The sequence below is a fragment of the Sturnus vulgaris genome, chromosome 3 (genome assembly GCF_052056855.1).
Source record: "Sturnus vulgaris isolate bStuVul1 chromosome 3, bStuVul1.hap1, whole genome shotgun sequence".
In the NCBI taxonomy this organism is placed as follows: Eukaryota; Metazoa; Chordata; class Aves; order Passeriformes; family Sturnidae; genus Sturnus; species Sturnus vulgaris.
Window position 1 is genome coordinate 19,167,611 of NC_142245.1, and position 27,669 is coordinate 19,195,279.

Below are 27,669 nucleotides of genomic sequence, written 5' to 3' on the forward strand. Positions count from 1 at the left end.
TTTGGGGTTTAGCAAAAGGAATTTTGCTTTTTATTATAACTTTCCTTTGAATACAGTGTCATTTGTGCTTCTGATCTTTGACCAGACATCTTTTAAAAAAACCCCAGAATCTCAAGAGTCCTCATGTAAACCCCTGGCCTACAGTAACTGCAGCTCAAAGATGTGATGGAGAAGGCAGGTTGGATAGCATTTTACTTAAAAAATTATTTCCACAGGAAATGATTTGATTTACATTTTTAAAGAAATTAGTTCATTTGCCAACTGGTTACAAAGGCTACATTGAATTAAAACTCTCCACACAGGTACTTCCTTCCTATTGCACTTTTAGAGTAGGTTCAAGTCCATCACAGAAAGGTTCTTGCAGCCCAAGTGGATGGATGAGTCTGTGATCATAAATGCACATAAGATGTCTGTAGCAACTGGATAAAAATTAATCCTGCAAAAGCTGAGATATACTGAAATGAGACCAATGTCTTCAAACCAAGAGCCGTTTCCTAGAGTTGTGCACATGGGAGCCGGGTCCATGGAGCTGCAGGCAGGGATCCTGTGCTGGGGCTGTGCGTAGTCCTTGGGGCCGGCTGCCCTCAGTCCCTGGGTGCCGGCGGAGGCAAGTCTCTGTTGGGAGGAGGAGCATAGTCCCTGGGAGCCTGCGGGGGTGGCAGGGGTAGCCGAGGACCTGGAGGGCCAGGAGGGCCGAGGGGGTGGAAGGGAGGATGCCCACGTGCGTAGCCTCTGGGATCGGGGGGAGGCAGGAGTGGGCCAGGAGGCAAATCTCTCATTCCTAAACGTGGACTAGGTAAGAAATCTCTTCCAGCTGGAGGAGGCAAGGGAGGACCACAACCTAGAAGGAAAGGAAATAGTGGAGTTAAATGAAATCCTGCGTTAACCTAAACAGAGAAGCTCCCGATTAGTTCCTCAGTTTGTCATTTTCTAGAGCAGCTCTGGAGTGGATCACTGTCACATGCAGGACTTCAAAGCCCATGAATTATTCTAAGGACTTTGGCCGCTGGTTTCCATTTTAAACAAGGAAAAATACCTTGGCATTAAGGAGGCTTGAAAAAACCCACCCAGTCCAAGCTTATTGAGCCAGCTAAAGCCCACGTGCCACAAGGAAGCCATGTGCAAAGGAAAAGCAGATCTGGATTCTGCAGTCAGACTCCAAGAAGTGAAGTGTCAGCACAGGGCACTGCAGCCGTACCTTGGGGCCCAGGGAGAGGCCGAGGCCCGAAGTTCCCCCGCAGAGGAGGTGCTGCTGGTCCTGGTGGTCCATAGCGAATGGGTGGTGGCAGCGGGGGCCCCAGCACTGGGGAGTTCATCAGAGGCGTCCCAGGGAAAGGAGAGGGGCCTTTGGCACCAGCATTACCCTGGGCAAGATGAGATTACATTTCAGTGAGTTACTGCAGCAGACAAGCACTAACACTGCTCAACAACCTGACCGCTCACCCAGAGGCAAACAGGTAAAAGGAGGGGAGAGGGGAAGAAAGAAAAATAACCCCAACATGCTCCAAGCCCCATTAGCCAGGCAGAAAACATGAAAACAAGGACAGCTACTGCACCATCATCATCCTTTCTCCCAGAACACTGCTGGCACTACCCAGGAATGAGTGGTTAGTGAAACAAGTTCCTTTAGATGAAGCTGTACTAAATAAAAGTTCAAGCCTTGTTGAGGCATCCTTGGTGGACATTCCTTTGGTGAAGGACCTGGAACTTTGAATTACACATGGAATTGTGCTTAAACACCACAAGTAAGTCAGCTGCTTAGGATTATAGTTGCAGTCACTCCAAAGTGTTTGCCCACAGTCCTTAACAAGAAACATCTTATTTCCACAATCCCACAAAAACCAGAGAGCAACTGCTCATCATTAGAGAAGCCCCTTGAGACAGAGGGACGAGCCCTTGGTTAGTTCCACAGTGCAGTTGTTATTCAGCAGTTCAGAACACCAAGCCTGTTACTCCTCTCCATCAAAGCAGCATCACCATGTCCAGCCTTGGAATACTCACTGCAGCTTCCATGGAGGAAGGTGAATCTGTAGTTACACTGGGGGCTTCAGACTCTTTGGGAGAGGGTTGCTTTTGGGGTTTTTTTTGGGCAGCAAATAGGGATAGCAACAGGATACAAACAAGACAGAATACGATACAGTTAAAGAAGCAGGAGGAAGTACAGTGAATCATGTATTAGAAAGGTTTCCTGAAGGTTGGGGCATTCTCAACTCACCACTCCATCCATTGCTGTGGAAGGGGAGGAGGTTCTTGGCTCACTGCTGATCAGGGATGCCACAGCAGGCCCAATATCTAAAAAGAGAGCCATGAATAAGTGTCCTACCATGCTTAGGGCAGGGAAGGTGGGCTTGAAATTGCCTTTTTGAAACGAAGGAATAACGACTAAGTTGCATTTGGTTGCAGACCACACAACTTACCAGGAACAGACATCCTTCCAGGTAGCTCTGGAGGCCTTCGTGGGGCAGGGGGGCCATCCACCATTGTACCTTAAGGGAAACAAGAACCCCAGAACAAGAACCCTAAATAACATAAGCCTGAGCTATTTTTATTAATAAGACCCTACCACCAACCACTCATTAGTGTATTAATAAAGCAGGTATCAATATCAACATTCCTAGGACCAGTATCTGACCTTAGTGGTTCTGGGTGTGTAGCCTAAGAGGGAACTGTCAAAAAAGGGGAGTTCCACTGCTTACCAAATTCACCCCTCATGCCTTCCCTTCGAGGAGCAGAGAGGGGCCGGGCAGGGACATCAATCATCTGCGTGGGGGATGGATTTCCTCCACTCACAGGTGATGGGCCAGAAGAGCCATCTCTGCTTAAGGGCCCTGTGCCAAAGAATTAAAACCACTTGGTTTACTTTTCTACAATTCAGCACAGCCCTGAATGTATGATGTACTGACTCCAAGACCAAAGGTTTTGGGAAAACCAGCAGAATTTACCTCGTCGTGGTGGGATCTGGCGGTCAGGTCTGCCAGGAGTTGGCTTTACAATGACTGGTCTTTGAAGCATGATGATTTTTTGGTTTACTTCTATTAATCTGATTTTGAAAAATAGAGGTCTCTCATCATTATTCAAAAATACAAGTGAGTTGTATCTATTATAATGTCACAAGGCAAACTGCATTGTAAAATGTTACAGCTTTTAGTAAGAAATGTTATTTTAACCATCAAAAAAGTTGAACAGTAGTTAAAATTAGTAATTAAAAAATGCACTGCACATTCTGAGCTTCTTCTTCCCCAGGCAACTCCCAGCACGTTCAAAGAGCAATAAGAGAGGGTCTGTTCTGTACTTACTTCTGTCTCAGGTTGGCTGCTTCTCTTTTCTCTTCAGCCAGAGCTCTCTCGGCTGAGCGGGCAATGAGCTGGTGGGGAAAATTTCATCAACTGCATTAATGGCAACAATGTGACATCAAATGCAAACTGTTGACATCAGGAAAGGATGAACATTCTTACCCAGTTGTCATGTGCCTTTTTCTCATGAGCAGCAATCTGAGAAGGAAAGAAGCCATTTAGTTCTTATTCAACTACCAGTATTTCCAATAACTCACCACAGAGCACTGGAATGATGCAATAAAAGATGACAATAACCAGCAACCAAGAAATTTACCTGGTTTTTGTAAGATCTCTCTGTTTTTTGCAATTCTTCTTCCATATCTTGGATCCTTTGCCTGTATAAAAAGAAAAAGAGGGGAAGGAGAGATGTTTGAATAAATTTTCCTCAGTAGCTGAAATAAAAGGAAAATAATAATCTTCAGAAATTCAAGTTACTTGTAAACTTTCACTTCATTGATGGCCAGCACGGCTTTTTCATCTGCAGCACACAATTTCTGCTCCTTCTCCTGACGCTCATACTCTTCCTGGGTTAGTTTTCTGCATAGGGAAAAAAACAGCACCATATAGTCCAGCATTCTACATCTATTACAACTCACAATCAAGGTATTCCCCTGCCAACCACAGCAATATCAAAATCTACAATAATGTGTGTGATCACAGAGAGAAAAAAGATTTTTTTAGAAAGAGAGACAGAAATCCTATCTCTTGAAACCAAGAGACAAACCCTTTGGGTATAAAACCTTAAAATTATGGAGTTGACTGGCAAGTTCTGTCAGCTTCTGAAGATCTGTCAGAATCTATCAGCTGCACACAGTTCATCCCTTCAGATCCTGTCGTTTTCCTAGCAATGCCACAGACTGAAATCCAGATTTACAAAGGTACAAACAAGGAAATCCACTGGACTGATGCCAACCACAGGAAATGAAGAAATTAATGTGTTGTGAAAAGAGGCAAATTTAGGGCCCAGGTGACAAACTCCTTCAATAGTCATTAACCACGTGGGAAGCTTTTTCCAAGTATTCTCCATACCAATTCACTGTACAAGCAATTTCCACAGTCTTTTTCATTATTTTTTGGATATTTTTCTGGAAGTATTTAAGAGGTCTATAGTGTGTTCCAACTTACAAGAGCTATCCCACAGAACTGGAACCTTTTAAGTAATAGCAAGTAAACTACTGCTAATAACCAGTTCAACAGAATCCATTTCCTTGGCTAAAACTCAAAGCAGTTTTCCAGAAAAAAAAACCTGCAAGAAGTTCTTCATTCTAATCAAGAGATACTAACAGCCAGTGTAATCTCCTGTATGATTTGGAAGCAACAGAAATTCTTCATAGAGGTCAAGATGAAGTTTTCCCTGAAGGGCGGGCTACCCTCTACCTCTCCAAGTTTATTACACATGGATCCATGGAAGTTACAAGGTCAGGCAGTTTCACTACAGCCTCATTTCCAACCCTGTGCTTCCCACACACTTTCAACACACTTAAAACTTAGGAACTTTAACTGCTACTCCCTCACAATTTCAGCTTTCCTACAGAATTTAGCTGAAAATGTCCCTAGAATCCTAGTCTCAAATTTTCCCCACAAAACTGAGATGATATTAAAGATATTTCAGGAAGTAAGTAAAGGAATCAGGAATGAACACATACAGAGCAGATCTTCACCACTGACAATTCATTCCTCTCAGCTGCCGTCACCAACCCAGCCTTCATTTAGTCCTTTGAGAATGCAAGAAGCTCACAAGGCTGAAGTACTAAAGTTTCCACATTACAAACACATCACTGAACAGAAGCCCGAGTAACACAAACAAGTCTTAACAGCCCCTGTGCTCTCCTTGACAATTCTGGATGATGTAGCAGAGCAATCAGAGAATTTGCAGACCAACCCCTCTCTAGAAGTTTAAAAGTTGAAGGCAATATGGTGTGTGCACATTGACAGTCTTTTTAGAATCTCTAGAATAGGGGCAAAAATAAAGAAAGGACACCAGCTTCAGCTGTATTGAAAGAGTAGAGTATCACTCATTCCAACCACAACTTCCAAATTCTTTGATCCTTCTGAGTGAAAAGCATTTGACAGTGCCCATGATACAGCAGACAGAGTAAGGAAACGCTTACTTCTGGAGTGCCATCTCCTTCTGCTGGTACAGCTCACCAAGTATCTCCACTTTCTGCTGAAGAGTTTTGCATTCATTTTCCAGTTGAGTTTTGGCTGACTGCAGTGAAGAGGAATCGTGTTCCAATGTTTTTATCTTCTCTGTTGGAGAAGCAGTTGCAGTAAGAACCATTATGGTCACTTACACGCTCTGTTTCTTTTTAATCCACCAATAGCACTTCATCCTAAGCAGTTATTTTGCTAAGCCTACCTTCCAGCTCGTGTCTTGCTGTTACTTCATCATTCAGTTTGGATTGCAGGAGATTTCTGTCTTCTTCAACTATGGATAACATTGTTTTGACCTGAAAAGAGGAGCAGAGAGTTTATGATCATAGGCATAGCAGTAATAGGATTGCATTTATTAGATACTTGTGCAACATACCCTGGAGACATCCATCATCTGCTTAATCTGAGTCTTCATCTTCTCACTCTCAACATCTAAAAGAGAAAAATATCTTTGTTTTCCCTGGTTTTTAATCATGAACAAGTCTGCAGACAACTGTTAAAAGTAACACTCCCTACACTTTAATCCCTACATCCTTACATGGTCAAAAACAAAACAAAACAAAACAAAAAAATAAAATAAAAAAAAAATCAAGAAGTGGGAATTTCCAGCCCACATATACTTTAAGTAGAAAAAAGGGGAAAAAAGGGAATTAAAAGGGATTTCAAAACCAGAGATGCAGCAAATACATGTGCAACATCACAAATGACAAACTGCCTGAATAGCTTTGAAAACATCTATTTTGGGCTTTCAAATTTAAAAAATGTGATTACCTAAATTAATTCTTTATCTGGAGGCAAGCAGAAAGCTCATTAAAAATTAATATAAAAAATAAATGTACCAGAACAACAAAACCGAGACTCTCAGCTTTTGGAGTGCTCTTAATTACCAACCTTTATACACAGTCTTTATAACCATGTCACTACACTCGTGGTTTACCTATAAGGTAATCTAAAGGCAATTATTGACCTTGTAGCCAGTTCCTCCCTTGAGTAAGGGATATTTTGTGTTTGAGGATTCAAGCTGGCAGCTCTGTATGCATGGATTCCCCTTGTTTCCTCTCGAACATGCCACGAGCACAGCATCATTTGATCCTCAGGTGGGATCACTGTACCTGGCAACTCTCCATTGGCCAGATCATCTCCTGGGCTCCACTCATGCCCTCTGTCATCCTTCTTGGCCTCTGAATCCATGTCCAGCTGCTTCAGTTGCATAATGCAATTGGTTAAAACCTAGTAAAGAAATCAAAGGTTCAATTGCCCTGCATTTTGTGAAGTATGAGAGTATTTTATGATGCATAATATTGAAAGCAAGCTGGTTATAGAGAACCTACTTCAATTTCATTTTCTTTGTAGGCAAGTGTCTCTTCTATGTCCTTCTGAGACTTCTGATAGAGTTGAATCTGCTCACAGAGCTCAGAATGCCTCTCACTCCAACCTTCAGCTTCTTTTAGCAGCTGTATGAAGCACCAAGGTAAGATGATTACTTGCTGTGTTTTTAGTGCATGTTGCATGCAACTAAAGTCTATTTTACTGCCAGCTCTGCTGATAACGGATCACCATGGGTCACAGATAAAGGGTAAACTTCAGATATCAGGCTCATTGCTGTTCCCCTGGCAGAACTGGATGCTGGGAATCTTTCTGGAACTTATTATTAGGTGGCTTTACAAAAGGACATTTTCTCAGCTAACATCCCAACTGCTCACACACCTCAATATTAGGAATTAATTGCAGTCCAGAGGTAATCAAAACACATTCCTTAAAAAGCCACATACTTCACATATGAAGAAAGAAAAGAGATATTTACCATTATTTGGAAAATAACTGTCCCAATATTAAAGTGCTAAAACTCCTCCCCCTTATCTTTGCCACTTGGGATCAGGGCTAAAGGAAGTAATGGTGAAGAATTGCCAGAAAATATTTCAGAAAGCAATCTCTCTATCATGCCTTGACCACCACCTCAGCACAGACTTTCTGTGACTTTGCTGACAAAAACTGCATTAGAGAACTGGCAAAGCTTTCATACCAGAGATGTGGCTCAGCTGCACAAACAGCCTGTGCAAGCAGGCACAAAGCATTTAAATTTTATCATTGTAATAGAAAATGTGGAATTCTGCCATATTAACAAAACAGAGACATGCTGAAGCTACACTCAAAAAAAACCTCTCAGGAATAAAGGCCAGATTTTTTGTCTGAAAGACAAGGTTGCCTGGCCTGAGCATAACTTACCTGCTCCTTGCTCTTTTTCAATCTAGCATTCTCTTCCTGCACATGATGAAGCTCAGATTTCACCCTTTCTTCACTCAGTTTAGCTTCATTAAGAGCTATCTGCACCTACACACGAAACAAAAAGGAACAGGAAGACAAAGTCAAACTACAGTGGAGCAACAGCTACAGAAAACCCAGTTAAATGGAAAATAAAAAGGCATATATGCACAAACAACCTGCAACCTGCCAAGCCAGCATTTTCTATTCCATAGATAAGAATTTTCCTAGTACAAAACCGAGTGACTGTTGAGGGGGTGTAAATAATGCTTTACCTCTGAAAGCTCTGCAGAATGCATAGTGATAGCTTCCTGAAGCTTCTCCAAGGACTTCTGGGTTTCGGAGAGCTAAAAAAAAGATGAGCAGTGACTTAGTGTTATCTTGGCACAAACCTCAGCCTGAGTAATTATTTAACCTCTGTCTTCTGGAAGCATAAAAACAAAGTCAAAACACAACAAACTTCCATTTCAAGCATCCATTTGCTGGCAGCAACATAGCACTACCTTATCAACAAGGTAAGGAACAGAAACATTCAGCACATTCAAATCAACTTCTACCCCTGACTCTGCCTGTCTGTGGCCAGGAAGTTTCCTATACACCTGTGCAGTCCACAATGAGAGGAACTGCTATCATTAGCAGCAACCTTTGACCAAAACAAGGCCAAAGAGCTTCTTGATAACAGAAAAATCAGGTTTTAAAAACAAGAAAGAGAAAACAAATAGCTCTGGACAACAAGAAAGAGAGGCAGCTCAGAGAACTTCACACCTACTGTAGAATGAAATGCTGCTCTGAGTACAGTAAAATGTCTCTTCCCAACCTGAAACTTTCAGCTTATATTGCCAAGGAACTTCCTGGCTCTAGCAAGGAAATATTAGAGTAGCCCATGACTTGAATGTATCTGTTTGTGTGCGAAAGCACATAACCACACAAGTCCATCAAGATCTTAAAAAAACCCCAAACCCTACAAAACTCCCCCAAGACCTCAAACAAAATAAATCAACAGACTAATCTTTTGATCTTGGGATAAACCTAACATTTCATTTAATCTTTCTTTTTGAGGTGGCTCACCCCTATCAAACCCATCCGTTCATGACCAGCTTTTAGGGCACATCAAGCTAAGGACAATGTAAGGCACAAGTGTAATTGTTCTAACCTTGTTCTGTTTCTTCTCATTCTTTTTTCTCTCTGTTTCAAGCATGGTGTGCAGATTTTTCACTTTGTTATCTAGCTGTTGATTTGCTTCTTCCAATTCTTTGACAGTGTCCTTCAAAAAAAAAAAAAAACAAACAAAAAAAGGTGTAAAAGACCAACTTAAAGCAAACTACTTTTATTTGTATTGCTGCTTTCAGTAGAGTCAGTTAACTTTCTCTTACCTTAAGCCCTGCAGTTTCATCTGAGAGAATGTCTTTTTGTTCTTGGGCCTCTTTCACAGATTCCTTTGCTTCCTTTATCTATGCACAGAAACAACCACACAGAACTGAGGAAATTATCAACATAATATTCAGTACGAATAGAAAATAAAAATATATTAGATGTTGCATTGACTGTATCATTAAAGCAATAACAGAAAGTTAGGAAACAAAGGGCAACTTAGAACAATACCTTTTGATCATATTCTGACAACTTTTCTAAGATTTCTGTTTTTTCTTGCAGAAGATTTTTAATCTTTTCAGCAAGTTGTTTTTCAGTCACTAGGAAGAAAAAGAAAGCTTGCAGTAACTGTATTTCATATACTGGGCAAAAAAATCAGCTATCATTACTACCACTTCAAAGAACATTTTCAGGTAATAACTAAAGCATAAACCAGGAGAGTGTTAATTCCTTGGCAATCAGCCCTTTCTGCATCTCCAGCTTTCACTTGAAGTTAGGACTGAACACAAGACAGAAAAGCTGACACAAAGCACAAAGCTCTTGCACCCACTTCCCAGAAGTTTCTCTGAGAACCCAGAGCAGAGCGAGGTGCTGGTTACAGCTGAGGTGTGCTCAGGGGAAGAGGTGACAGTGAGGATCTCAGAGCAGTCTCAGACACCCAGGGAGATGCCACACCTTTCCTAACAACCACCTTTCTGCCCTATTGAAGCTCAATGTTTCATCAGCAAAGGTAAGAGGACGAAAGCTATGAAAGATCTACAGGGTACAGAACAGACAGTCAGCTGGGAGACAGCACCAGTAGCTCTTAAGGAGCTGCTCTGCTTACACCTTAAAAGGGCTCAAGTGACTCAAAAGTGACCAAGCAGCAGCCTTCAGGTATGCATTTGCTTCTCACCCTAAACAAGCCACCAGCCAACCCTTAGGATTCAATGAAAATCATTAACGCACTTCAATTATTTTACTGCAAATTATTTAAAAACCACCTAATTGTTGTTCTTTTTCAAGTCCAAAGCCACCTTGCTCTGGATCTGACTGCCCCAAGTGCCATTTATCTCACAGCAAATCCTGCAGCACAACAAGGAGTACTGGTTGTTCCAACTGCATCCCACAGAGTGCAATGGCAACTGCTACTCCTGCTTTCCCTCCCACACGAGGGCTCCCGGGACAGTGCATCCCAGGCCTTTCCCACTCTGGGCAGAGGAGAGACAGCAAGTGGCTGCCAAGGTTCAAGACAGCTCTCAGCAGTTTAAGGGAAGCAGCAATCCCTGCATTAGCTTGGCCTCCCAATTTTACTACTGTCATGAAGAGAGAACAATAAATTTTTATCCGTGGGACGCCAAATGTAAGCTAGGTTTTAAAGCATTTTTGTCACTGTTAATATTTCTCTGTTTTGGATAAAGACTTTAATAACAGTGTGGCCTGTATCACGCTTGAAGAAAATCTATTTGTTCTGCTCTTTAGTAGTTTCTATGCAGCATCAAAGAGAAGAGTATTTGAGTGGTGGAATTAAATCCATGATCCCCGGCTTTTAGGGGGGGTCTGCTAAGTAATTTCTACACCACCAATACCAATATTATTCCTGCACTACAGAAATCACCTCAGAAACCAAAGATGGGCTTTTTCAGCTCAGTAATTCTGCATTAATTGTGTAGAAGGAAACTGCAGTATAACCACAATGAAAACAGAGAGGAATGACTGGTAAGTAAAAATGTGAGGGAGGAAGAGACAAAGTTCCTATTAAGACAATTCTTCCATATTTGCATTTTTTACTCAATTATGAATTCCAGCAATCACCCTACTTCAATTTTTTTTCCCATTCAGTACACTTTTAATTTTATAAACCTGAAGCCAGAGAAAAACTCTTGCAAAAAGTGATGTGCTAGCCACAGTAACACCTGCATATTTAGATCTAGATTGAGAGTGTTTCTTTGCAGCCAGTTTCAGGCTCCCCTCAGTCCAAAAAACAAAAGGAACCAGCTCCTGCTTTTTGAGAGAAACAGCAAGCAAAAGCAGAACCACTGCTGGTCAAAAAACCAAAATAAACTCTGCCCCATGAACCAGTGATTCACATTTAGGTTGAATGAAGTGGAGCTTTTCCTTGCCCTTTATTTTACAGGTGCAAGCTGCATTGTTTCTCCCGATCAAAGCATTATCAAAAGTAAATTTAACCCTCAGATATAACTAAGTATTATCTATTGGCCAAGCTTACACTGGGCATTCTCCTTGAAAAAGAGTGAAGATGAATACTTGGTCCTCTGAAACAACTTTTAACAACTTCAAAATTTTTACATGCCTACGCATCAACTACACTGAAAAGTAAAGGGAAACTCACCTTGATATATTCTACTCTTTACCTACAGAAGAGAACAAACAAACAAAAAGATTAGCCATAAAAAGTGGTAAGTGAAAAATGTTATTAATATTCCCTATTGAAAAAAGTGATCACTTCCATGCAGGTTGAAGCAGCATATGGAAAACACATCTATCACTGCCAATGAGTGTTGAGTAACACCACAAACAAGCTTAAGCTGTTTTCTAATAAAAGCTCCCAGGCTAAAGCCGTGTCCAAGAGCCTTAGTAAACCTCTGTTTACTCACTCACTAAAGGGATACCAATAACTGCCCACAGCCAATTTGCACAGAAAACGAAGACATTTTGTATCAAACCACAGCCACAAACTTGAAAAAACAAAAAAAACCCTTGCAATCACCAAAAAACCCCTTTCATCCCAGTTCTGCGCCCTCTAAAGCGGTATGTTTATGTGACAGGTGCTTGTTTCGAAATTAACACCATAAAAGACTTTCAGAAGCTTTTTTATGCTGTTCTATTAACAACTGTTTTTTGCATTTGAAACTGACCCAGCGTATTCAATATCAAAACTAAGCAAGGGAAAAAAAAAAGATCAGTATTGTTACAGAAAACACATAGTTTTAGTTTATTTTTGTCAGGAAACATGAAGTATTCTACAAATTTCCGGAGCATATCCTGACTAAATTGGACAGCTGTAAGATAAATTTGCTTATTTGATTCTCATCTCTCAGCTCCCAAGGAAAAGCACTGCTATAGTTGAGAGCTGTGATAGACTTTTTGTTGGACAGAATATTATCCATGTAGGAATGGAGACAAATGGAAGAGGCCCTCCAATGAGAATGAATATCATGTTTTTTGAATATCATGTTTTTGGGTTTCTAAATGCAGTACCTGCAAGCAGCTGGACAACATGAAGTGGGGATGATTAACTGTTTATCTTGGATATAACCAGCAACAGGCTCGAGCACATGGAAGGCTTCTCATTTCAAAGATATGCTGACCCTTTCCTCAGCCTTCTTTATTTACATCATACTCCTCTATTTTGCTTTTGAAATTATCTCTTACTAAGCAAGCTTCAATTACCAGCTTATAGAAAATGCTTCTTAGCACTTACTTAGCTGTCCAGTCCAGCATTTAGCTCCCATTAATGCTCTAAACAGAAAAAGTAAAAACACTAAAGACTACGTATTGCTTTGACCCCAGTACTGCTGAAACAGTTTAACCATACAAAGGACCACTCAGTCAGTGAAACATCAGCAGGCTTGCAAGCAGGAAGTATACTCACTGAAAGGCAGGTTCTCCAGAAAAATACAGCAAGTGTGACAATTCCCACTAAGGCAGTTATAATAACAGGCTCCCATGGAAGTCCATGGAAATCAGGCCCAGGACGCATTTCCTCAGGCAGCGTGGCGACCAACTGCAAACCGACAGCAGTGACAGCTATGAGTGTGTTTTCATTAAACAGCGGGGTAAAACAAGCAGCCTGACAGGTGCCTTTATTCCTCCCATAAACCCAGAGAACCATCTAGAGGTTTGTTGCAGTTTTTTCTGCAAACTGAAAACCGAAAATGAAGAAACCACAGAGCAGCCTGGTGCTCACATTTCCATGCAAAACTCCCGAGTATCAGGAGGACACCTGACAGTGGCAGTCTGCTGGCAAAGAAGAGCCACACCAAAATGAGTACACACTGATGAGCACAATTTGCGTTACACAGCACTGGTAGTTATCTGTCCTGTTTCCAAATAAAAACTATAAGGATGGAAAAGTATAGAAAAAGACTCTCAGTTTTACATTTGGATGTCTATACCAATCCAGTGCAAGTGGCTCAGCTCTTCTCCCAGCTGTTGCCCGTGTCAGAGGGTCATATGCCACGAGTCTCCTCCTCCACCTGGAGGTCAGAGAGCACCTGGGGAAGGTGCGAACGCCTGGTACGGGCTAAGGGGCTGATAGTGACATGGCGCTCAGGGAACAAACTGTGCGAGCCAAACGGCACAGCCGTTGCCTTCTCCCTTCCTTTCCTCCTACTTACCCTCTCTCTCCCTGCCTTCTCCACAGCCGGCAGAGCGGGGAGCAGGAAGGCGGGCGCGCACCTGCCCCTGCAGAGCCCGGCCGGGGGGCGAGCTCTCCCCGCCATCCGGGGAGGCCGGCAGCGATCCCTGCCGCCGGCGGCCGCCTCCGCTCCCGCGGGATTGCCCCACATTGCGGGCCGGGGGCGCGGAACGCCGGGTGATCCCCTCAGGGACCCGCCTCGCTCGGGGGAGGTGTGTCACCGCCCGGGCCGGGCCGCCGCAGCCCCTCCGCCGCTCCGCCCGCCGCCGTTACGCTGCCCTCACCTGCGACAGCTTCCGCCGCGCCGAGGGCTCCTCCACCGGCCACCCGCTGCCGCTCGCGGGATCCATGGCGGCCCGGCAGCGCCAGGCACACGTCAGCCCTCCCTCCTTCCCTGCCTCCCTCCCTCCCTCCTTCCCTCAGGGCCCGCCCGCCGCGCGCGTCACACGGCGCGCGCCGCCGCCACTCACCCGCCGCAGCAGCTCCCGCGCCTCGCCCGCGGCCCCCCGCCAGGGGGCGCCAGCACCGGCACCTGCGGGGCGAGAGGGGAGCGGCGTGAGGGCACGGAGCGGCCCGGGAGCCGCCTCGGGCACCGCCGCCGCACGGCCCCCGCAGCTCCGCGCACTGGGAAAGAACAGACAGCCCTCGGCAAGTGCGCTGATACTCCACGGGCGGCGTTAGCAGGGGTGCCGCAGGAAGGGACACGGCTGTGCGGCGGCACGGTGCCGGGCCTGCCTCAGACAGAGCACACCCAGCTCCTCCATCAGCGCGCTCTCTTCAATTCCTAACCGCGAATCCCTCCGATTAGCTCCCAGCACTGCTCACAGAACCACAGAATATTCTAAGTTAGATGGGACCCACAAGGGCTGTCAAGTGCAACTCCTGGCCCTGCGCAGGACATCCCCAAGAATGACACCACGTCAAACACTCTGAACTCTTTCAGTACTCTGTAAGTATGGCAAAAGCTTTAAACCATCTCCAGCTCTACCCTGCCCTCTCCTCTTGCTGCTTCTGCTGCCACACGTCCAGGCCAGCAGATTCCACAGCCACCTGCCCAGCCTGTTGTTACACAGCTGCGACCAGCCATTCCACCATGTTACTTCCCAACACTTCTACCAGCCCTCCTGAGAATTCCTGGCAAGCAGCATTTAACTGCCTTTAAGGAAGGAATGGAAGATAGTCTGAAATACAGCTGAACATCTGACTGCTTAACCAGTAAGTTATCCACTAGCCATTTGAAATTCCTTAGTTTTCTTGGCATTCAACTTAAGAGTTTCCGTCAGATCTTAGAAGCTGCTCAAAAGCAAGGAGCGTCTCTCTTTGCCCTGGAGATAGTACCAGCACCTCAGCAGTGTACAAAAGCTAACAAAGATGTGCCTGAATTTTTCCTAAATGCTCAGTGGAGACAGAATTATTAAGCATAATCAGAAGCGAAAGCAGAACAGTAAAGCTGAGAGTAGCACTGAGAACACAGTCAAAGGTTGTTTCATGCCAAAACAGAGCTGGGAAAGATGACAGTAACAGGATCCCTCCTTGGCATAATGATGAGATGGCACTCTAGCTCCAGAGGGCTAAGACCTCAGCCAGAGGGAGCCAAACATTTCTCCTATTCCAACACACAGAGAAGTTACTGAGCTGCCTGAGGGGGGAAGCTACACACCACCTTTCCTGGAAAGTAATATGGCCCAGAGACATGGGCTAAAAAGAGAAAGAAGAGAGGGCACACAATTCTAGAGGCAGTCCTGTCTATAAAAGGTGACCTTCAGGCTCTCAATCCCTGCAAAGAGGCAGAAACCTGGGCTGATGGTATGCTTCCAGGTTTTTCTGCTTTCTCCACTACACCCTGAGACACAATCCACAAGCCCAAGCCCAGAGCTCTATCTCTGACACTCACAAGAGAACTTTCCTTTTTCCTTCATTGCAAAACCATAGTAGAAACTCTGCTGTGCTAAGTTAGCAACACAGTACTGCCACTAGAGGGACTGTCACCGATCAGGGAAAGCCATGAGGATTACAGCACCATAAAATGAAAGTGTCAGTGAAAACTCCTGCTATTTACCTAAAAATACATTAAACCATGCATGTCTTCAAGAGCAAAAGAACAAAATGAGCCGATTCCAAATGGTTACCTTCAGCAATGTGTTCACTGGCACTCTCTCCTGATTCAACTGACTCAGAGGAAGTATCTTCCAGGAGTGATCCTCTTTCACTATCATACCCTTCTTCAGCTTCCCAGCTGTCTGAGAAGTTGGCTTCCTCATGCTCAGGTGGAACATTGACAGCCCTGTCCTCCTCCTCCTCCTCCTCTTCCTCCTCAATAGGCTGCTCGGGCCTTTTATCTTCAATGAGCTGCTGGAATTCCTGATTGCCCTCGTCAATGGTATTCGGGTTTCTGGTGAGAGCACTGTCATATTCAGCCTCTTTTGCAGCATCTGTGACAGACAAGGAGGTATGAATTAAGCACTGAGCTAATGTGTATTTCTTACTCACAGCTACCTTCAGTGAAATGCTGCATGTAACAAAGCTTTCTTGACACCTTTTAAATATTTCCATACCTTTTAAATATTTTTGCCTTCAGGATATTCTCAATCAACTTTCAGTAACATCTAATCAAATGTCTGTATGAAATTCATGCAAGATATCAACCACTGACCTTTCCGTGAAACACTTCAAGGTGAAATATTTGCATCATTTGTGACCTTATCAGAAATCACATTACTGTAAGAGGAGCCTGGCTAAAAGTGTATCTTAACATTTTTGCACACTAATTAGAAAACCCAGCAAGTTTGCCGAAGACTCTACATCTGGTTCTTGCCCAATCAAAAGATCTGTTTGTTCACTATTTCTACTTATATGCTCTTTTATGAATGTGGGCAAAAATATGATTATAAAGATACCTGAGATTTTAGGTGCCTGGATTTGGTAGCTGGACTTTGCATTAATCACCAGATCTCTCATAATCAAGTGATAATTAGTTCAGAAAAAAATACTGCTCTAAATCCTACAGAAAATTCAGCGTATATGTGAATCCCTGTTTATTAGGAGGTACAGACAAGTCCTGAGTGGCTCCTTATGACCATATCCATGCATGGATCTCCCTTATCTTACAGAGAACTTGGTCCATAACAACATGCACGCTGAACTCAGTATCTTCCCTTAGGATTTGTCCCTGAGCCACTCTCATCACAATGCTAAAGACATGCATTAAAAATAAGCAAAATGCCAGGTTATTGCATAAGGCCTCTTTCAGTTCTACTCCCTCACTCTCTTCTTAAAGCTTCTCTATGTTGGTGTTGCTTGGGACAGGGTTTTACTTCCATTTCACTTATTTATTAATTGGTTTAACATCCTACCTTGAAAGTGCAGCTGGTCGTCTTCCTGTTCTGGAGGAGAAGCAAGTGGGACACTCTCACCAGCAGATGAATATTTACTCCTTAATGAATATATTAGTTCTTGAATATCATCCATCAATGCACTCTCCTCATCATACAAATCCATCTCCTTCACCACCTCCTCCTTATTTTCTGCCACCCTGGAATCCAGAACTTTTCCTACAACATCCATAATTCTCGATTCTGAAATCTCCAGTATCTCGTCCAGAGCTTTCTCCGTATCTTCGTTATTCTGGCTCGCCTTCTGAGCGAGCTCCATCTCCACTGTCATGTCATGGAACATGGCTTCAATCCTAACCACGTGCTGGAGCCCAAGGTACTTCTGTAGGCGTGTCACGCGCTTTTCATCAAGGAAATCTCTTATGATTGAGAGCTGCTTCACAGACTCACTGAACTCTGCTACCGTGTCACTGTCAGAGCTGTCAGCAGGGCTGGGGACATGTGCAGACTGCTGGTGGTCATTTCTCGTTTGCTCTAAATTTTGCACCTCCTTTGAGTCTTTCTGTGAAATATCCTCTGGGAGATGATCTTTCCTTTGGTCAAAGTCATTGCTGTCTTCTGTGTGAGGAGACTGGGAATTATGTTCTTCCACAGCTGACTGCTCCTCAGGTTCAGAAGACTCCTCATTGGCCTCTGTGGCATGTTGCATCTCCTCCAATTTAGCATCTTTTCTCACTGATACGTCAACTTCTTTGTTCCCAGTCTCGCTTGCATTTTGCATGCTGATTGTTTTCTCCTCCTTAGAGAACGAGTTTGTTTCCTCTCCTGTATTGTAAGTAGAATTTGGGATTCCTGAAACCACTTCACTTGGTCCTTCTAATTCAGGATTTGTATTTTCACCACCTAGTGTATTACCCTGGACATTTGCAGCCCTTGCTTGTGACAGCTTTGCACTTGCTGCATTCTCATCTTCCAGTAGCTCATCGTCTGCTTGTTTTAGGTCAGGGTCATCTTCAGCTTCTGGCTCCTCAGATTGCAATTCTGCTCTTTGTGTTGTTTCTTTAGCCAAATCTTTGCCAAGATTTCTGTCTGATCCTGCATCCTCAGAATGAGCAGTTCCTTGCTGAGTAAGATTATCTGTATTAGTGTTCTGTGTGGTGCTTCTTGATTTTTCTTCAGGGAAACTTTTCTCAGTGCTGTCTTTAAAAGCTGGCATCTTGCCAGGATTTCTTGAAAGTTTTTCATTCACATCTGCCTCTGTATACTCAGTCTCATTTTCCCATGGCCTAGGTTGCTCAACAGCTCCACTATAGCTTGAGTCTTCTTCCCCTGCAGAGGTTTCTTTCATGTTTCCCTTTTTTATTTCCAGTTCTTTGTTAGAAAAGGCAGGATTTTTATTTTCATTATAAATTTTAACTTCTTGTTTTAAATCTTCATGTCTGAGAAATTCTTTCTCCACAGCGGGCATTCCATGCTCCACTTTCTGTCTTAAGAGGTCAGAATCTCCTAGGTCACCTTGAGATGCACTTTCTACCTCTTCCACTGGTTTGGCTGGAACATCAACTGGAGGCTTGTTCTCAGCTTCTCCCTTCTCCATTGTTTTCTCCCACGATCTTTTATGCTTTAAATCACTTTCCAAGGACTCCTCTGAGGTATTGTCCTCCAACTCTTTCTCACTTTTTTCTATTGGAGCAAGTGGAACTCTTTCAGGACTTTTGTTGATATCATCATCAGATGGTTCTGAAGCATCTTCCTTGTTTTTAAGAAATGCTTTGGACTCCAGAGCATTGCCTGGACTAGGCAAAGTGTGAGGATCAGGCACAGCTGTACCTTTCAGTGTCGCAGAATGTGACTCTGTTCCATCAGTGAGCTGCTCTTCCAACTGTTCTGTTTTGTTGGCTTTTTCTTCTGAACCTAGGTCACCTGTACCCACAGGTTCCTTTCCTAGGGGTTCTTTGGAGAGATCCTCAGGCTGAGTTGCTGCTGGTGCTTCTCTTTTACTAATTAGCACCACCTCATCCTGTTTCTCTTTTGTTTGTTTAGATTCAGACCCATCTACATTTACACTGTCACCCAACTTCTTGCTCTTACTGAAGGCATCCTTAAGAATTAACACATCTGAATTGTGTTCCTCCCTATTGGCTCTTTGGTTATTTAGCTTTGTAGCACCCTTTGCATCTTCATCAGGGTCATGATTTTGGGACTCAGTGTCATAGTTTCCATCATCTTCTAAATCCACAGGGGATGTAATTTCGTCCTCTGCCGTAAAAGACAGCAAAGGGATTTTTGCAGACTGATCTGCATACTCTGGCTCCTCCTCTTCATTGTGAGGATTAATGCCCAAATCTTCATTTAAATCATCTTCCAGTGATGTGACAAGGTGAGTCACTTCATCATCTGATACAACAGCATCAGCAGTTGAGCCAAATTTTGTTTTTAAGTTCACAGAGAGCTCTCTGTTTAAAAGTGTATAGGCATTGACTTCTTCATTCTCTTGGTCAAGTTGGCTGGTTTCACCCTGAGGAATACTAGTGTTTTTGGTATTTTCACTCTCTAGCCCTTTTAATTTCCCATGTAGCATTCCTTTCAAGTGCTCATGTGCAATTTGATCTCCCTGAGAGTTTTCTTTGTGACTACTGACACTGGAGTCTCCCCCAGTATTTTCAGTTCCTTCTGTAAGAGAATTGTCAACTTTGTCTGTCAAGACAAGGTTTTCCTTTTCTTCTTCAGCACTTAGCTCAAGATTGTCTGTCTCCAAAGCACCAAGGGACTTTCCTCTATCAGTCTGTTCAGCTTCCTTATCCTTCTCAATTCCTTCAGCTGGTTTTGTCCCTGGACCACTCGATTCAGTTTCCCCTTCATTTGCTATTGTCTCTTGCAATGACTTCAGAAGTTCATCCACATTATAATTATCAAAGTCATCCCTTCCTCCATCAAAGCAAACAAAGTCTGTTTCCTGAAATGAAAAACAATATGCAGTCAAAAAAAACCACTTTCTTTCAAACAGTGATGAGACCAAAAACATTTGCCTACTTAAAGAGAGATGCAGCAACAAAGTAAATTAAGTTAATCACACAGAATTAACCCCTTGAGTCCTTAACCAAAACTCTCTTTGAAATCAGTGGAGGTTTTGCTCAAGGACTCATAAAAAATCTAAATAAAAAGGTTTTGCAGGAACAAAGTGTAAGGCAGCAATGGAGCTGGCAGTATTACACTGCACTCATCACCATATGTCCTGAATGAAGAACAAGGCTTTCTGTGCTTTTTGCCAGAGAACAGAAGAAAGCAAACGTTGCTGAGCTTGTGTATCACAACCTCTGTTAACTGGCATCCCCTTAAAAGGACCAAGTCCTCCAAGCAGGAGCTCCCTGTCATGCAATTTCTGAAAATTAAATAGAAGCAGTGCAAGACACTGAACACAATTTCACAGAACCATAGAATGGCCTTGGGTTGAAAGGAGTTTAAAGGTCATCTCGTTCCAGCCCTCTGCCATAAGCAGGGACAACTTCCACAAGACCAGGTTGCTCAAGGCCCCATCCAACCTGACTATGAACAATTCCAGGGATGGGGCATCCACAGCTTCTTTGAGCAACTTCTTTCCGTGCCTCCAAAGAATTTCTTCCGAATATCTAATCTAAACCTGCTCTCTTTCAGTTTGAAGTCATACCCCCTTGTCCTGTCACTACATGCTCTTGTAAAAAGTCCCTCTCCATCTTTCTTGTAGGCTCCCTTCAGGTACTGGAAGGCTGCAATTAGGTCTCTCTGGAGTCTTTTCCAGGCTAAACAATCCCACATCTCTCAGTCTTTCCTCGTAGGAAAGGTGCTCCATCCTTCGAATGACCTTGGTGGCCTCCTCTGGACTCATTCCAAGAGACTGACGTCCTCCCTGTGCTGTGACCCCAGAGCTGGATGCAGCAATGCAGGTGGGGTCTCAGCAGAGCAGAGGGACAGAATCCCCTCCCTTGCCCTGCTGGCCACACTGCTCTGGATGCAGCCCAGGATTGGCTGGGCTTTCTGTGCTGCCAGCATGCCTAAAGCTACAGCCTCGAAAAGGCTTTACTGACACTGCTCTGGAGCTGCTGCTATTAGTGCATGAAAGCCAGTTATGTGTGAAAGGGCTGCAGGACTAATTCTAGAATCAAAGGGCTGAGTGTACCCACTTTTGTTTGTTTCTGACAGTACTTTAAAATTGGAAAGCTTGGGAAAAGAAGCCATTTTGATTACACACCAGAAGGCCTAGGCACAAGCCACCTAACAGGACTTACAGAGCCTCAATCCAAACACATTTCTTCAGAAGAAAACCACAATGTTTGAGAAAAGAAAGGTCAATGCCCACATTTTGGGCTGATGCTTTCACACCCATCCACTTACATGTGCACCTCTGCATGTATGTAGCTGTTTACTAACAAAGAATTACTAAAAATCACTAGTATTCCCAATTTCTTCCTTCCTTGGGAATTCTTCTGAATGCCAAGGTAAGAAACAGTAAAACCCGAGCTGAAATAAAACAAACCGAAAACCAGAACAAGTAAGACTTACATCTGTTGGTAATTCTAGCTCCTCATTGGAATAGTTATGATTTATTTCAAGTAAATCCTTTGGAAAATATCCAAAATCACTTCCAACCTGCCAAAAAACAAACATAAACAAACAAAAAGCAGTAAAGAAGGTTTAGAAACAACATGACTATGTCAAAAATTGCAGATGCCAGTAGAAAATACGTTGAACTGACTCTCAAGTATTCTCAATGAAGTTTTAATACAGAAGAAAAAAAGAGCAGTGATGCCTTGCTTATGCAAGAGTTTTCACTGAGGTTTTATACTTACATTTCACAACAGCCTTGTGAAGTTGGTTTTACTGTTCATGTTTTAAGGCTTGACTTATAAAAAATTATTAGGAGAGTAGGAAATAAAGCCCAGGCCTTCAGGCTCATGTGCTTTAACTGCTATTGTGCAGGCACCAGAGGCACCATACACACCTTAAGGATTTTCTCAAGCAGCAAGCAGAAGAAGATCTTTGACTAGTAAGATTTACATCCACACACAATATTATAGCCCAAAATATGCTCACTTTTTAACTTATGAAAAAAAAATTCTTAAAGCAGATTGTAGGGAAATGCAAATTGTACTTGATGTACTAATCATTTTAAAACCGATGTGGAAAATATACTCCCCTCTGCAAATGCATTGTTGCTCTTCATTGCCTGACACAAGCAAAAATCAGTCATAGAATGGTGATTTTCACTGTGCTAAGGCAAGGCAAACAGTGGAAGACAAGAATCTCTTATTACTCACCAGATAAGATCTACACAGAGTAATGCTCTCACTTGAGAGTTCTGACAACAGCTGTCAAGAAGCCAATATTAATAGCATGCAATCACTACACTGATTAGATAATTCAGGTAATTAGAGTCTGGTGGAAACACCTAGAAAGGTACACAATTTCTAGACAACCAAAATATCTGGGAGAAACAAATAAAGTTGGTCATTTCCTCAATCATTTGTTACAGGAAAAAGATGACAATTGCCAGTTATCTTGAAGAGTTCTTGAGAACACTCAGCTAAAGTTCAAATTAAAAAAGACACTGGGTATGGGATATTAGGGATACACAGATATATTGTTACACTAATAGCACTGAAACAGGTTAACCTTGCCTGAAGCTTTCTGGATTTACAATAGCATAAAAAAACCAAAGAAGAAATTAGTATCTAGCAAATAATATGTAGGAATAATTTGTAGAGGTGTTTGTTTTGATATGCAAGCAAAGTAAGAACTGATACATTATAGTACTTCCTTTTTGAACAGCTTCTAATTCAGATCTTACCTTCCATAGTTGATATCTCTGAAGTTAGTTATACATGTATTAAGAAACTCCAAACTGTTCCCTCTCCGCCTTTTGTAAACACATATGCTCTCTTACTGAAAACAGATCATGTATGCATGTTTATTATTGGGAATTACCAACGGGAATGGGAAATTCATTTAGACAAGTCAAATCAAAAGCTTGTCTTTGCATGGTACACTAGAGTTGAAATATAAATTGGTTTATTTCTCTCTCTAAACTTGTACTCCAGTTTTTTATGATCTTTCTGAAAACAAAAGTTGGAGCTTCAAAGTCTCCTTACAGACTAATCCCCATAACAACTATTATAATCAGGCATCACAATTTGAAACTCCCTTATTGCAATCCAAGCTGCTGACCATACAAGTCCTCTGCAGTGACCCAGTTTGCCACTTCTGTGGTTTATAAGCCATATGGGATCCGCCTGCTCAAAATTTCATCTGCTTCTCTCCTTACAAGTCCTCTCTTGTAAGGGGAAAAAAACGCCTCATTGTGCAAATAAAGGAAACATTCATTCTCTACAGACACGACAGAGGAAAGGCACTATCAATGCCAATATCCACTCTCTTCCCAGCTAAAAAGTTGTGCATGGACAAAACACGTGGCTGTACGTGCAGCATCTGGCCCCCCTGGTGTCCAAGTGCAACAGGCAGCTGCTGCAGATTCACTGACCACGAAGACACACTCTCACACCATCTATCAGAAAACAGACAGCTGGGGAAGATGATGTTCAAATCTTTTTTATCTGAAAGTCCACATCCCTAAAGCACAGACATCATAGGTAACTAAAACTTCAGAACACAGGGCAAAGAGGAGCTGGTTTGCACCTGCTGAGTTTTCCCAGTGTTAAGAAAACACAGTATTGCCCTGACCCTCTGGGTCCTCCAGAAATGCTGTCTTCCTGTTTTACTTAATTTTATCCACCTTTCCTTCTTTTTTACTAACCTATGTACAAGGCTGGAAAACAAACAAACAAAAACAAAACAAAAAACAACAACAAAAGCCACAATCTGCAATCAAGTCCATTTCTAGTAATATGAGGCCAGAAATTGTTTTCTCAACCTTGAATCAAAAGTATTAAGTCCATCCCTTTGCCATAAGATAAAATAACAATCTTAACGTGTCTTTGACAAAAAGTTTTGTGAAAAAGCAGCAGGTTTTTTACTTGGAATGACCTGAAGTACTTTTGGAGTTCAGGACCCTGTAAAGTGAGGGCAGAGTGCAGGAAAAATGCACAGGAGTCTACAACAACTTGATGGTGTAAGCAACACAAGATTGATGCTGAAGAGGAGACTGATTTACACCAGGACACTGTGCACAGGACAATGAGAGCACCTGGTATGCTCTATCTTTTTGGCTTTGGGGGAAAAAAAGCATTTTCCTGCAACTGATGTAGTAATTAAATTCGTAACATAAAATGACTATTAAATAATGGTCATAGAGTATTTTCCAAACATTTGGCTTTGCTTTGCTATTGAGGTTTAGAGAGCTCTGCTAGAAACTACAGACCATATAATATACAGAATATATATTACAGCTGGGTTCCAGAATTTTTTCACATGCAAAATACCCAGTGAACACAGTGTATGCTCTATAAGCAATTTAGTATTCAAGACTAGCATCACAAAATAAAGGAGCTATTTTGTCAAAATACAATATGTTTGCTGGCACAAGGAAAAAAAAAAAATCAACAATGGCTTGAAAAGGGTGGAGTGAATTAGAAAAGCAAAGGCAAATAAAGCCCAGTCCCAGCTGCTAGAGATTTTTCAGCCTTGGTGAAAGGCTGCTTTTCTTATCAGATCATCTCCCTTCAGGTCAGAAATACTATTGTATTTCTCATGGCTCCTTCAAATTGATTTTGGAATTAGAATCTGCATTTACAACTTGTTTGAAATAAGCTCCAGGCTTCATTAGTTGAAGCTTCTCATACATATATCCCCCTGACCTCTGCTCACACCTGACAATCAGAACTACAGTTAGTCCTTGATTTCATAGCTCCTATTCTGCCCTAATAAACCCTTTCCAAAAAAAAAAACAAACTTTGGGGAATGGAAAAAGGCAGTAGGGCACACAAAACCCACATGAAGTCACACAATGAGATCCCAAAAGGGCCATTGGAGAAGGTAACATGCCTTCCATTGGAATTCTTTTGATGGCAGACCTCACTGGGTATCCTGGTTTTAATTAGCAAGCAGCAGCTTTCCCCTGGCTCCAAGACTTCACACAGCAGGCACGGCTGGCCTGCATAAATCAAGCTGCCCAGCCAAACCTGGCATGGGAAATCTGGATGCCCAGCCAAATCTGACACAGGAAGTCACGCTGCAGGAGAGAGACCCCAGAGCTATCTGTGAGTCAGGGACAGGGACAGGGGCAGCCATGCCAGTGCCCTACTCAAAATGCAAAGGCAGGCACCTCTGGCCCTGCTGCAAGCAGCTCCCGTGCTGGTTGTTGCAGTGTTATGATTAATGCAGCAGCAGTCAATCAAAGAGGGATGAAAGAAATAAAGGTTATAGCCACCAACCAAAAGGAATCAGTCTGGCAGCACTGCCCTAAAAAGGAGGACTGAAAATCATGTAATACAGCTGAAAACTGACAACAAATAAAATGGAGCTGTGCAATTCTTTCCGACCTGCCAACTGCAGCTTTTACTTTTTAAACTCAAAGCAAACATCCTTTTAACTTAGAGACACGCCTAACTGTTGCATGAGCTGCCTATCAGTGAATAATTAAACTGAATATTAACTCAGCAATTACCTTAACCTGCTGTCTGATCTTGCAGCCTACATTATACCTTGTTAGAAGACACAAAATTGGCCCCACGCTGCTACTCCGCATCTCGAGAACTGGCAGCCCTGGAAACCTGTACCACCAGCTAATTACCCAGATTATTTATGGTACAGTACATGTCAGAAGGGAATTACCAGCGTGATAGAATTATTAACTCTTCTTGAGCCACATGCTGCAGTTTTTCTATTTCTATTTTTCTATTCTCTAGTTATCTTCTGTATCATTCTAATTGGATTCAGCTCCTATTAAGAGCTTGGCTGTCCACGCCCAGCCTGAAGTGGTTACAGAAAGTGATACATCCTGATTTTCACTAAACCACTGGTACCACAGTCAACACCCAGGTGCGGTTTCAAGCACCCTAGACCACTGTCAAAATTGTTTATCCTTTTTAGAAGACCAGAGTAAGAAAGGAGATTGAAGTAAACAATTGGACACTAAAAAGGATGTAGGGGAAACATGGGAAGGAAGCAACAGGAACTAGGTCTAAGCAACCTCTGGATTGCGAACATTTTCAAGGGAAGCCCACAAAAACTGCTCTTCCTCTGTGGTATCTCAGTTCTGTCTCTGACAGGCAAATAAGGTGCTTATGAAAGTTGAGAGGGGCTTTCTACAAAGTAACTGCAAGTATGGGAATGTTCCTTCCCCACTAACACAAGCCTCTCATATCGTCCAAAGATGCTAACTTAGACAAGGCCACTACTCTGCAACCTGCTAAAGCACAGCTGAGAGAGGCAGGCCTTTTAGAAATCAAATTTAACTTTAATAATTTCTAGTTTTACCACTTATTTTTCCTCCAACCCTGCATGCAGCTTAGATATAAAGGGGAAGAAGGCAAATGAATATTAGGACGAGAAACACAATTAAAACATGCACATGCAGCGATCTTTAGCAGGATTACAGAGTGCAGGATGAGACCACGTCATGGGAAAACACAGGCAAAGGCTTAAGCCTCCCTAAGTGGGAAGGGAGCTTCTAGGTAGGCCTATAGCTACCACCACTGCAATAAGAGGTTTTCAACACAAAGGCAGTTTTCTAACAGTTTTTAAACGTATTAGTGTTGCCTATTTTTCACAGCATTCAGGTTTGATCAAACCTTATCCCATTTCCCATAGCCTCATGACAAAGCAGCATTCACTGTGTTATTTAGCTGTGTTCAAAACTCCAAGCATTCTCTTACAAGACAAAAGGAATGAAAATAGATGACCAAGAAGAGCAAACAGAAGAAATGCTTTACAGTACTTACACTTCCAGCCCAAAGCTCAGTTGATTCTCCTATTAGTTTATAATACACATATACCGCTTCTCCCTTCTTAAAATTCACAAAGCGACAATCCGGACCTTTAAAATCCCGCATGGCCTTCCCTCGGCACATCAACACTGTCCAAAGAAAGCAAAGAGAAGAGTATGACTTCAATGATAATTTACATGAAAAGTGTCTTTGCTAACTGGCAGTAAACAAGACCTCCTAGCATGCACCGCTTTGCTATTTTCCAGATTGAGCCAAGAGATAAGAACTAAATTGAAAGCATAACTAAGAGATTTTTAGCTATAATTAACACAAACAAACATGCCAGGTTATAGATAAAAAATAGCAATAATAAAAAGCAAGTTATAGGTAAAAAAGAAAAGCAAACGTTCTAGTCAAGACAAGGGTTTGACACAGCACTGGAGAACTACACTTCAGGAGTGCACTATGAAGCTAATTATGAATGTTAGATCAGAAAGACGACATCTGTGTCCCAGCGAATCGGTCCTGAAATTATCCCAGGGAGCGGGTTTATCACGAGAGGGCTTTGCGGAGCCGGGGGGGGTAAGAGAACCAAACACGGGGCTGCGGGGATCTGAAAACTTGGCCGCAGAGAGAGGGACGGCGCGCGTGGGCGTCGCGTTCCCGTTTTCCCCGATTCTCCCCAGTTCCCGCGCCAGAGCCGGCGGAAGGAGAGGGCTTTGGGAAGAGCCTCCGGGAGGCATCCTGGCCCACAGCCCCCTTGCCGGGGCCGTGCCCGCCGCCCCCACTCACTGCTGCACTCGAAGTCGGCGCAGCGCTTGCGCTCGGCGAAGCGGCGGCCCAGGTCGGGCGCGGCGGCGGCGGCGCCGGGGGCGCAGCGCGGGCCCGGCGGCGGCGGCAGCAGCAGCAGCAGGGCGAGCAGGACGAGCAGCAGCCGGGGGTCCGGCGGCGCGGCTGCGGCCGTGGCCATGTCGGCGGGCGCCGCGGAGGGAGGGAAG

At 43.2% G+C, this 27,669-nt stretch overlaps 1 protein-coding gene across 1 annotated transcript; it reads right to left on the bottom strand.

Moving 5' to 3' along the window:
* On the bottom strand, positions 1–27,669 carry MIA3 (MIA SH3 domain ER export factor 3). The gene is made up of 28 exons (XM_014877428.2): positions 27,464–27,669; positions 26,687–26,820; positions 21,354–21,440; positions 16,836–19,770; positions 15,612–15,914; positions 13,953–14,014; positions 12,718–12,849; positions 11,455–11,476; positions 9,354–9,442; positions 9,125–9,202; positions 8,905–9,015; positions 8,027–8,098; positions 7,716–7,820; positions 6,821–6,943; positions 6,602–6,719; positions 5,866–5,921; positions 5,695–5,785; positions 5,447–5,585; positions 3,771–3,872; positions 3,610–3,670; positions 3,456–3,491; positions 3,297–3,364; positions 2,943–3,040; positions 2,697–2,828; positions 2,418–2,486; positions 2,216–2,292; positions 1,199–1,364; positions 1–841 (listed from the first exon to the last, which is right to left on the bottom strand). Exons 1-28 carry the CDS (start codon positions 27,639–27,641, stop codon positions 585–587), a joined length of 5,901 nt encoding a protein of 1,966 aa, XP_014732914.2. The 5' UTR covers positions 27,642–27,669; the 3' UTR covers positions 1–584.

What these genes read in the sequence shown, in the direction of transcription:
- MIA3 (XM_014877428.2), bottom strand. Translation starts at nt 27,641, where the DNA reads ATGGCCACGGCCGCAGCCGCGCCGCCGGACCCCCGGCTGCTGCTCGTC. An exon ending in AAGGAGATGGCACTCCAGAA is followed by an intron (nt 3,873 to 5,446) that starts GTAAGCGTTTCC and finishes TTCCCTATGCAG; the next exon opens with AAAACTAACCCAGGAAGAGT. An exon ending in AATGAAGTGAAAGTTTACAA is followed by an intron (nt 3,671 to 3,770) that starts GTAACTTGAATT and finishes CTTTTTATACAG; the next exon opens with GCAAAGGATCCAAGATATGG.